The following is a 12,223-nucleotide window of genomic DNA, read 5'->3' on the forward strand; positions in this document are numbered from 1 at the left end:
TATAGGGTTAATTTGCAGGGCTCTGGTCTTCAGAGAGAGATATACTAATGTCTGTTTAACTACCAATGCATTTCGTGTTACTTCGAAAGATGTATCACGTTAGACACTATATCTGTCAGTATTTTGCTTCGCATGCGTAGAGCACGGTTATGGCCCCCTAACCCCTCGGCCGCCTTACGTGGGCTCCAAAATTAAGCAAATAGAATAAAAATAAGTGAGCGATAATGACAGTCAGAAAAGGCTCAATCATTGATGGGTATAGGTATGTGTGCTTATCTGTTTATTCTTGGTTGTAATGAAAATAGTGGCATGGGAGGCTCTCCCAATTTGGATATGGAACATGTATGTTATCTGGGTAATCTATAATCAGTGGGTTAAAAACTGTGGCACAATACTGTTTTTTTAAAGTAAGGGTATGGATATAGAAAACCATTAACAGTTGCTTATGGTATTTATGTTCCTACAATCCAATCTAAAAATAGGACTCAGATTGTAGTAAAATTGGCTTTTAATCATTGACAAAAAGTTAGGGAGGGCGCGCCAAGGAAGATGTGCGTAGGGCTCCAGATTTGCTAGGACGGTCCAGCCCTGGGCAAGGTGTCTGTTCTTTGTCGTAATTCCTGTACAACACTTGAGGCAAACCCTTTATACAATCGCAGGATGGTTTTCCCTTAAATATTGATAAGATATACCGTATAGGCTACTGATAACTAGCAATAGACAAAACTACTGTACAAAACAGTAGCAACAATACTGCTCATAAAGTAGCCTCGCTGGTTGTTTGACTTGGGCGGCAGTTTAAAGACACAGTACTGGCGGAGCTTTTCCAAAGCCAACGAGTTCACTTGGATAATAATGTAAGACCAGGATCAATCCAATCTTCGCTACTGGAAGTAAGACGCACATACAGTTCATGGTTTGGGTGGGGGGTTGACTCACTGGACGATAAGGAGTGATCACCGGGTGTGTACTGTACAGGCACAGTGCTAACCGAGCGATTTCGTTGTGGTACCAGCTGTCAATCTCTTTCACGTGATCTCAGGTAACATGATTTAATCTCATTGTTTATCCAATTTAGTATTTTTTCTTTAACAAAATCGACACGTGGCCGAAAGACAATCTATATGGACCCAAACAAAGTCGAATTATAACGCAAGTTTTCCAACTTCGAACCTCACATGCTGGATGTTTTGGTAGCATTAGCAGTTAGCAACATGACTGGGACGCTAGCAATATCCGTTAGCTTGGAGCTGTCAGCTCAACCAAACCTGATAGGCTTGTAGCTGATCCCTACAGCAATACAATGAATTACAACCAATACAGCCATTAATGCTAGCAGTTGTATCATATAAAGGCCTCGTGTAACCCTATCTGGTAAGGTGCGTTCATGTCATGTGGGACGTGGAAAAAGTGTTGGGGAAAGATTCCCCTCTATACAACTCTCGAGGGTTCGCGACAGTGCTTCACAAACCACCAGATGAATGCCACTGCTTTAGGTTTTCTAATTGTTGATTTGTGTGCGTAGTAAAGACTTCATTCAATTACGATACAATGTCCTTGATCAGCAGGCTTACGCTGACGTGTGGTTTGCTTTTGTAATATTATTTACCAACTAGTCGGATTTACCGGCACATTTCTGGAAGATACCAAATTACTATTTGTAATTCACTACGGAAGTTGGTAATGAATGGTAACTCCCATATGTCTTGGGCGCAGCGTTCGTTTGCTTTCATTCCTCTCTTTTGATTTCCTTCCTCGACCAACTCCTTTGCTATGTTCATTGCTTCGGTTTCAGCTTTTCTAGTTGTCTTGGACTTCTTAATATCATGCTGCAGTTTAAATCTCAGACAAGTTTATCGGTATTCTGTATTCTAATAACCCACAGCCTATCATAAGGCTTCCTGTTGACTAGTGTGTACACAGAAAACAATATTTCAGTTATCGCGGGACTACATTAGATGTCTTTAGTAGTTGCCCATGAATTTGCACTCGACTGTATGATGAGGGAATCATACAGTTGTAATAACACTTCTACGTCAATAACTTCTTCAAAATATCATATATTCGTATTCTTCCCGAATGTTACTTTCAAACGTATTGCTGAGCGACGTTTTCCTGAACTGATATGTAACGCTACCAAGGGATGAGGCCAACCTGCTCTCATAATAAACTATATAAATGTATTAATAAACAATAAAATATAATCTTACAAGGTTTATTTATCCTCTCATTTTAAACATCTTTCTACTTATGGTCTATTGAACTACTATCTCCTGGTAGATGCTACAGATGTCCTGATGTCTGCATGTGGGATTTAGCCACAGTACAACGCAGTCATAAGGGAAGTAGAACTGTGTCAACAGGTACAACAGTCCCAACCCTGCAGTCTAACGTGTGACTGTCTTTCAGCATGGCCAGCATGTTCGACATTGACATAGAGACGGAAGATGTCAGCGAGGCAGAGGTGCGTTGCTAAGGCTGAGGTTCATGATGCACAGGGTTTTCTGGGGACTTTACCCTTCTCTCTTTAAAGTTCTAAATACAGTCCAACACTTGCTGTGCACGACTGTTGAAAGAATTTCATTCACTCATTTTCAAATGTTTACTGATGCCTGGCTGATGTTGGGATTTGTTATTCCACTGGTTTGTAGGATGAGGTGTGCGACTTCACCGTGGCAGAGACAGACATGTAAGTCCAATTTACTCCACACAATCTTGGCTTCTGTACATCTAAAAATATTTACAATGGACTGTTTGTAAGTATAGTACTTCTAGGAACAAGAAACAAAAAGGTCAACTATTAAAGGTCCCATGACATGTAACCAGGTGGGCGTGTCCACCTAGTTGTGTGCTGGATAGATCAGTCCACCAGCCTACCCAGTGGACTGTAGCAAACGTGGCTCATCTATCCATCACTCATCTAGGTGGACACGCCCACCTGTGATGTCATATGGGGCAGATTTCCAAAACGGCTTGTAACGGCTAATCGCACCACACCTGGTGGCATGTCATGGGACCTTTAAAGTTAATGTTATAAAATGAAAAGTGCGGCAAAACAACATCTGCATTATAACTTTGATGTTTACCACGAAACAATACTGAATATGTGGGCGGTGTCCAATAGTGTCCAGACGGAAGAAGTGGAGCTGACCAGTGCCACCGTCAACCGAGACAGCGAGCGAGTCGGACCTGAGTGCTTCGAGCTGCTCACCGTCCTCGGGAAGGGGGGCTATGGCAAGGTGTGTGTGTGTGTGTGTGTGTGTGTGCCTGAACCTCAAGCCTGAAAGTTTGTCTTTTGAGACAAAATATGGTCTTAACAATAAGTTGTTGGCTTGAGAATGTTTGTACAAGCGGTAGAATGACTAGAGCAACGACCAGATTGAAACTACAAACATAACCAATAAATGCCTTTGACCTCTCATTGATCAGATGAATTGGACTATGAGGCCCATCAATCATTGATCAGATGAAGTAGAGTATGCTGCCTAGTGCCTACCACTCATTGATCAGATGAATTGGACTATGCTGCCTATCACTCATATCATCAGATGATGATATATTTAAAGTTTCTCTCCAGGTGTTCCAGGTCCGCAAAGTCCAGGGGGGACAAACAGGGAAGATCTTCGCCATGAAGGTCCTAAGAAAGGTACCGTGGTGCAGGTTCTGCAAGAACCAGCTCCTCAGTCACTCACTCACTCACTCGGTCACTGAGTCCACTAACTCACTCACTCACTCACTCACTCACTCACTCCACTAACTCACTCACTCACTCACTCACTCACTCACTCACTCACTCACTCACTCACTCACTCACTCACTCACTCACTCACTAAGTCCACTAACTCACTCACTCACTCCACTTACTCACTCACTCACTCCCTCACTCCACTTACTTACACACTCACTCACTCCACTCACTCACTCACTCATGCCACTCACTCACTCACTCACTCCACTCCACTCACTCACTCACTCACTCACTCACTCACTCCACTCCACTCACTCACTCACTCACTCACTCCACTCCACTCACTCACTCACTCACTCACTCACTCACTCACTCACTCACTCACTCACTCACTCACTCACTCACTCACTCACTCACTCACTCACTCACTCACTCACTCACTCACTCACTCACTCACCCAACTGGCTCCACTAACTCTGTCTCTCTGTCTCTGTGTGTGCAGGCTAAGATCGTGTGTAATGCTAAAGACACAGCCCACACGCGGGCTGAGCGAGAGATCCTGGAGACGGTGAGACACCCGTTCATCGTGGACCTGCTGTACGCCTTTCAGACGGGCGGGAAACTCTACCTCATCCTTGAGTGTCTGAGCGGTGAGCTTCCCGTGTGTGGCGTTGGATAGTGTGTGCAGTGGGTTTTAATCTGTGTGGCGTTGCTTAGTGTGTGCTGTGTGTGTTTTAGCGTGTGATGTGTTTTGCTTGTATATTAGCGTGTCATACCTTGCGCAGTGTTTTAACGTGTGTGGCGTTGTCTAGTTTGGGTTTTAGCGTGCGCAGCGTATTTAACGTGTGGGGCCTTGTCTATTGTGTTTAAGCGTGTGTTTTAGCATGCACAGTGTCGGGCCTTGCCTATTGTGTTTAAGCGTGTGTTTTAGCATGCACAGTGTGGGGCCTTGCCTATTGTGTTTAAGCGTGTGTTTTAGCATGCACAGTGTGGGGCCTTGCCTATTGTGTTTAAGCGTGTGTTTTAGCGTGTGCAGCGTGTTTAACGTGTGGCGTTGTGTCTCTATAGGGGGCGAGCTCTTCATGCAGCTGGAGAAAGAGGGCATCTTCATGGAGGACACTGCGTGGTAGGTCTTCCTGAAAATAATAAGGCGGAACATATTGAACAAATAGGTGTTATTTTGAAGGAGACGTTGTGATCTTTCCATCTGGAGCCTGTTTCCTGATTATTATTAATCATTAATCATTATTATTAATCATTAATCATTAATCCAAGGGATTAATGATTAATGATGAAGGTCTTTTGATATTGGGTGAGAACGCTGAAGCCTTAATGGGCTAAACTGGCTGCAATTTAATCCTCTGGGGACAAAACGCCGGTCAATGTCTGCCTCTAAAAGGGTTGGTTTGCCACTTACTCAGATTTAAGTCATATAGTCATAACATAATAGAAAGGATCCCTACAGAGAAATCAAACGCTATTGGGGACCTATTGCCCCAAAGGATAACATTGCAGCCCATTTAGCCGATTAAGGATGCAGCAATCTCCCCCAATACTGGAAAAATCATTAGAAAATTTGTTGTCTGCATGAGTCCTTTTGGTGCAGTCACACCAAAAGCGGCGTGAATAGTCGTGCCATGTGTACGCACAAACTTCAAAACACTCGCGGGAGTTCTCAACCATGGCCGAGATAACCACCACTACGAGTCTTTACGTGTTGTGGAAGTACCAGAGACATCAGAGAACCCAACGCCATCGTTTAGGGTCCATAACGTCATCCGGAAGCGCACACAGCTTTTGGCCGTGATACTAAATATTCTATTATATAGATATTATATCGGGCTCCAAGAGTCCGCCAGGGGCCACAATCACTCGCTCCTCCGTGTTGCGGATCAATCTGGACTCCAGGGAGTGGATGCTGATAGGCTGTCATGACAAAGCGAAATTCACGGAAAAGTTTACGAGTATTCGTGCCGCGCCATTGATCAGCTTGCGCCGCAGGTTTTTCTGGAGGTAAACTTTCCCTCTAAACTCGTTTTTGCATTGACCTTGCATGGATTCGCGCTCTAGGTTGAAAGTTAAAAATGTCCTTTATCGTGTGTGTGTGTGTGTGTGTGTGTGTGTGTGTGTGTGTGTGTGTGTGTGTGTGTGTGTGTGTGTGTGTGTGTGTGTGTGTGTGTGTGTGTGTGTGTGTGTGTGTGTGTGTGTGTTTGTGTGTGTAGTTTCTACCTGGGGGAGATCACTTTGGCCCTGGGTCATCTCCACTCTAATGGAATCATCTACCGAGACCTCAAGCCAGAGAACATCATGCTGAATCACCAAGGTAACGTGTCTATGACCTACTGAATCACCAAGGTAACGTGTCTATGACCTGCTGAATCACCAAGGTAACGTCTCTATGACCTGCTGAATCACCAAGGTAACGTCTCTATGACCTGCTGAATCACCAAGGTAACGTCTCTATGACCTACTGAATCACCAAGGTTACGTCTCTATGACCTGCTGAATCACCAAGGTAACTGTATCCTAAATATGGCTACATATGCTAGGTAGTGTTTATCCTCTCGGCCCGTTTACACTTGCTAGCTAGCATACTAAGGAGTAGCTCATGGATTTGTGTGGGTGACGGGTTGGCTTGTTGTCCCAAAGGTCACATCAAGTTGACGGACTTTGGTCTCTGCAAGGAGTCCATCCACGATGGGGCCGTAACACACACCTTCTGTGGCACCATCGAGTACATGTGAGTGGCGCTGAACGGGTGATACGATCACATGACGTATGGCATCAAGTGACATCACATCTTATTGTCTCTCTGTCTGTCTCTCTGTCTCTCTGTCTCTGTCTCTCTCCCTCTGTCTCTCTCTCTGTCTCTCTGTCTCTGTCTCTCTCTGTCTCTCTCTGTCTGTCTCTCTCTGTCTCTGTCTCTCTGTCTCTCAGGGCTCCAGAGATTCTGACCCGTTTGGGTCACAACCGGGCAGTGGACTGGTGGAGTCTTGGAGCTCTGATGTACGACATGATGACCGGCTCGGTGAGAGGGAGGGAGGGAGGGAGGGAGAGAGAGAGAGAGAGAGAGAGAGGGAGGGAGGGGAGATATTTCGAAAGCCCTTCCAAATGCACCCCTACGCGGCCCCATCTGGTGTGTCCTGGTCCTACTAAGGGTGTAGGGGGTCCTACTAAGGGTGTAGGGGGTCCTACTATAGGTGTAGGGGGTCCTGGTCCTACTATAGGTGTAGGGGGTCCTACTATAGGTGTAGGGTGTCCTGGTCCTACTATAGGTGTAGGGTGTCCTCCTATAGGTGTATGGTGTCCTGGTCCTACTATAGGTGTAGGGTGGTCCTACTATAGGTGTAGGGTGGTCCTACTATAGGTGTAGGGTGTCCTACTATAGGTATAGGGTGTCCTGGTCCTACTATAGGTGTAGGGTGTCCTGGTCCTGCTATGGGTGTAGGGTGTCCTACTATAGGTGTAGGGGGTCCTACTATAGGTGTAGGGGGTCCTGGTCCTGCTATAGGTGTAGGGGGTCCTACTATAGGTGTAGGGGGTCCTGGTTCTTCTATAATTACTATTATCCCCCCCCCCCACCCCCCAGCCCCCCTTCACAGCAGAGAACAGGAAGAAGACCATCGATAAGATACTCAAGTGTAAAATCAACTTGCCGCCATACCTCACTGTGGACGCCAAGGACCTCATCAAGAAGGTAAAAAGCACGCACTGACTGCACTGTGGAGGCAAAGGACCTCATCAAGAATGCAACATGCACAAACTTAATTCACTGTGGTGAACAAGGAGGCCATAAAGAAGATAACACTCACGCACTTCACTGTGGGGGCCGAGGTCGCCATAACAACGGGAAACACACAAAGCCCACGGTTACATGTGCACCTCTGTATCCCCCTCCAGCTGTTGAAGAAGAGTTCTGCCCAGAGACTCGGCTCCAGCAACATGGACTGTCTTGATATACAGGTGACACTCGCTCACTCACTCAATTGCTCGCTCGCTCGCTCACTCGTAAAGCCCTTGGTAATCACGCTCCTCTCTTCTTCTGCAGAAACATCCGTTCTTCCGACACATCAGCTGGGACGACTTGCTCAACAAGAGAGTAGAGCCGCCCTACAGGCCCCAGCTGGTACTGCACGCCGTATTTCTATAGCGATGATGGGGTTTTGAGTTGTGTCTAGAATGCTCTTCACTCAAGTGTGTGTGTGTGTGTGTGTGTGTGTGTGTGTGTGTGTGTGTGTGTGCAGAAGTCGGATGAGGACGTCAGTCAGTTTGACAGCATCTTCACCCGCCAGACGCCGGTGGACAGCCCGGACGACACCTCCCTCAGCCACGGCGCCCAGCAGGCCTTCGCTGTGAGTCCAGCAGCGCTTGGCGGCCATCTTGGCTCTAAACACCCGGCACTATTGCTGTGTCTGAAATCGCGCTCTTACATAAGTGCACTTCATTATCCCTACAGTACACTTACTCATAGGCGCAGTGCTCCCATTTCTACCGTGCACTGTCAAAACAGCCTCCGCGCACCTACCGGAAATGGGTTTTCAGTTGGACGGTTCTTCTTCGGTGGTATTTTTTTTTCTGCTTGATCTTTTCCGTTAGTCGCCTGTAACCTATATTAGCGGTCTAGCAGTATTCACGTTATCGTTCTTGATACCAACTGATTACAGAATTAACAGCATACAAACACTGGTCTGATACAGCCTAAAACATTGTAGTTGCACTGAAAAAAAAAAAAAAAAAAAAAAAGTGTAATTTTACTTACATTTGTAAAGCACGTTGGTCTCAAATGTTACAATGTCCTCCATTTTCCGATTTGAACTTCCCGCCCCCTCCGCTACGTAGACAAGATGGCGGCCGTTGAGGGTGGAAAGTGTCCATCGGTCCACACTCAAGTTTTAGATCGTTTTTGAGTGCGCCACCAAGGTACTTCCAGTGCACTGCGTTTTGGCACACTCTCCGTTTTTGCGCAAAGTGCACTCAAAAAAGTAAGTAAGTATGGAAGTGCGCGATTTCAGACACGGCATATGTTTAGAACCAAGATGGCAGCCAGGTGAACCATGTCCACAACAGATATTGGGAACCCAGCAGACTCCTGCTGCTCTTCCATTGTTGAAGTGCAAGTCAAGCCAGCACCTTATATCTGTTTTAGTGTTGGTGTGTAATCAATGTGTGTAACGTGGTGTCTTGTGTTCTTATTGTGTAGTAGCCTCACACGCTCGCGTGCGGTCTAGATGTATAATGCGTGTGTATCGTCTAGATGTATAATATACGTATATGTGTGTGTGTGTGTGTGCAGGGCTTCACCTATGTGGCGCCATCCGTCCTGGAGAGTCTGAAGGAGGGGTTCTCCTTTGAACCGAGAGCACGGACCAGACGACAGAACAGTAGCCCCCGCACGCCCATCAGGTAACACACACACACACACACACACACACACACACACACACACACACACACACACACACACACACACACACACACACACACACACACACACACACACACACACACACACACACACACACACACACACACACACACACACACACACACACGGAGGGAGGGTGATGACAGTCATTAAGAGGTCCCTCCCTGTCTCGTCAGCCCCCCTAAATTCTCTATGGCCGGACCCTTCAAGTCCAGCATGGAGGGAGAGCACTCCCCCCCACCAGCCCAAGCCCCAGCCACAGCATCGCTGGACAACGGCTCAGCCTCACAGCCAATCAGGACGCCTGCCAGGAACAAGAAGCAGAAGGCCCATCGCAGATGAACGACTGGTGGACCAATCACAGCACCATCTTCCCTTGATGACAGTCCCCTGTGTGAGGGTTGGCCCTATGGGGCGGGATCAGGCTTTGACTGTAAAACCCTCACATTTTTGTTGTCATGGCAACATTATAATTAATGCAATGTTTTCACATCTCTCTAAGCTTGTTGGTGTCTATGTCGGGCGTGGCTTCCTTTTGCAAAGGAGGTGTGGTCTAATATGTGGGTGTGGTTTGTTTGAGTGGGCATGGTCTCTTTCAGATGACCGGGCCAATTAAAACACACACACACACACACACACACACACACACACACACACACACACACACACACACACACACACACACACACACACACACACACACACACACACACACACACACACACACACACACACACACAGCATCTGGTGTGAACCGGTTCTGTGAGCAGCTTGTATAAAAATTATTTTGAGTACATCAGTAAAGTATTTTTGGCTAGCGGTGTTCAAGGACTACGGAATCCTTCCCCCTAATCGCCCTGCATTCAGTTCACCGAGGGACAGGTGTGTCCCACCGATACTGCAATCAGCAGGTGGCCAGGTGGGAGCCAATGAGAGGTCATGCCTGCAGTAGCAGGTGTTGAGGCGTCCCGATACTCGGGCTGTTTTACTGGTCGGTGGTTTCACTGAGGGCCAACACCATGATGTGATACCAGGGGAGAGGGCGTCACCACCTCTCCTCTCACACGCTGCCTGGCGAGTGGCGACCCCTCTCCCACCGCAGGCATCTCTTGCAGGGTAAGTCAGGTCCTGTGGGGATCCTAAGGTGGGAATGTATCTGAGCTATAGAACGTTTGTAAAGAATAAAACGTGCCCATCTGTGATACAAATATTTTATTGGCCCTCTCACCGTTCCAAGAGGCTGCTAATTGGACAAGGTTGAAGGTGCAGGTTTGATTAATTTATGTCAAAGGAGTAATCCACCGGACAAATCTTTTTCTGTACTTACTCTAGAACTAAATATTTTGGAACATTTAGCAGTCATTACGGAAAATTGTGCCAAAAATGTGAAAGCCCTCATTCTCAGGCTTCTAGATAGCAACGGTTTTCTAAAGGGCTCATGCATTGTACAGGAGCATCAATATGTTCTTGATAGTAATGGCGTTTTGGTCATTGTTTAGTAATTGATCTGGAAATGATCTGTCATTATGGGAAGTTGTGTTTGAAAATTTCTCATGAGATGTGGTGCAAAAAAAGTTTTTATTGGGTTCCCGTATATTTACGTTTCGTTTGGATTTTACAGTAGGCCTACTATACATTTCTTGAGCCATCAAAAAATGGCGGAGCATCGCCACCAGAAAGTCCTGTGATGCATTCTGCTAAAAGCCAAATGCACTGCATGGTGGGAGCCCCGTCCATGGAAGCGTTTTTACCGTTGCATGAAATCAGTCATTGTGTATTTATACATAGAATAAAACTAATGACATGCAGAATCATATATCAAAGGGAGGCTGAATTCCCGGTTAATAGTATATAGCCTACCTGATGCAAGACCGACTGATAAGCATCATAAACCCGACATCCCTTTGACTGCAAATATAGATCATGCCTTTAAGAGGCTCAAACTGATGAAGATAATGTACCCTGCACCAGATGTCATCAGAATCCGCTTTTATGTAGCCAATCGCTTGGGGCTAGCTGCTGTCAACTTTTTTGATAGTAGTTGTGATTTGCAATGGGTTATGGCAGGTAACCGTTAACGTGGTAAACGGTACCTTGAGATGACCCCATCTGTCTACTTTGAGGTTGATTTAATAAATTACGAATGTTGGAATGTATTTGGTGCAAAATATAATTTGCCTTGACTATCAAAAAAATCGTCAGTTTTCTTCAAATCTCTGAGCCCTGAACGTGTAGTGCTGTGGCCAGAACTGCAGCACAATTATGCTAAAGATTCTTTTTTGACCAATGGCTTAACGACCATTATCAAGCATATTCAATAGAAATGTACTTTTATTCCTCTTAAATCAATTAGTGTTTACGTGTAACATAGCTAGCGCTTCTATTTAATTATCTTGTTCCCACGAATTATTAAACTGTTGCCAGAAATTAATTATCTCGTTCCCGCAATTTATTAAATTGTGGCCACAGATAAGGCCTAATGCTGACAGATCACTAAATCGGGAAAACAGATTATTAAGTCGGGAAAACAGATCACTAAATCGGGCAAACAGATATATTTATTTTTCCCAGATGTCACCAGGGGGGCTCTTCCATGTGTTCTTGACCTTTAATTTTGCTCGGACCCTGTTATTCACCGATGGCGGGTGTATTTTATTTTAAGTTTATTTTTATATTATTTTAGGTCATTAATAGGCTAAGGTTTTGTGTGAGACAATTCAGTGGAAAAAAAACGACAAAACAAAATGTATTCTCCTTAAACAAAATGAAACGGGTTTGTTCTGGAAAGAATAAATGGACTAAGGGAGTTGACCTAAGGGTAGAAAATAGATTTAAATAATCTCCGCTTCGCATAACCGCTTCAAATCGCTTTGAGAGGAACATCAGGCGGACAGATCTACTGTCTTTGTTGATAACCTGGATAAATTAAATTAATTGAGCCAATAGAATACCATTGACTGTCAAACCGATGACATATTTGCAATTATTTTTAAATTAAATTCATACACCATTTCCAATGTGATGCATGAGTCAAATAGACAGTTTAAGAGATCACACAGAATATGAGGGTCTAGGCCTACGCTTTTAATGTTTAGATGATATCACTCTAT

General features: G+C 45.4%; 1 protein-coding gene across 1 annotated transcript; it reads left to right on the forward strand.

The window, feature by feature from the left end:
- Positions 1–460: 460 nt before the first annotated feature.
- On the forward strand, positions 461–12,201 carry LOC130379827 (ribosomal protein S6 kinase beta-2-like). Its single transcript, XM_056586901.1, has 16 exons — positions 461–1,042; positions 2,410–2,464; positions 2,652–2,689; positions 3,125–3,239; positions 3,578–3,646; positions 4,191–4,338; positions 4,757–4,814; positions 5,911–6,011; positions 6,338–6,428; positions 6,626–6,716; positions 7,278–7,385; positions 7,589–7,651; positions 7,737–7,814; positions 7,933–8,040; positions 8,982–9,091; positions 9,290–12,201. The coding sequence occupies exons 2-16, from the start codon at positions 2,411–2,413 to the stop codon at positions 9,453–9,455; spliced, it is 1,398 nt and encodes a 465-aa protein (XP_056442876.1). The 5' UTR covers positions 461–1,042; position 2,410; the 3' UTR covers positions 9,456–12,201.
- The last annotated feature ends 22 nt before the right edge of the window (positions 12,202–12,223 follow it).

The sequence above is a fragment of the Gadus chalcogrammus genome, chromosome 3 (assembly GCF_026213295.1).
Source record: "Gadus chalcogrammus isolate NIFS_2021 chromosome 3, NIFS_Gcha_1.0, whole genome shotgun sequence".
In the NCBI taxonomy this organism is placed as follows: Eukaryota; Metazoa; Chordata; class Actinopteri; order Gadiformes; family Gadidae; genus Gadus; species Gadus chalcogrammus.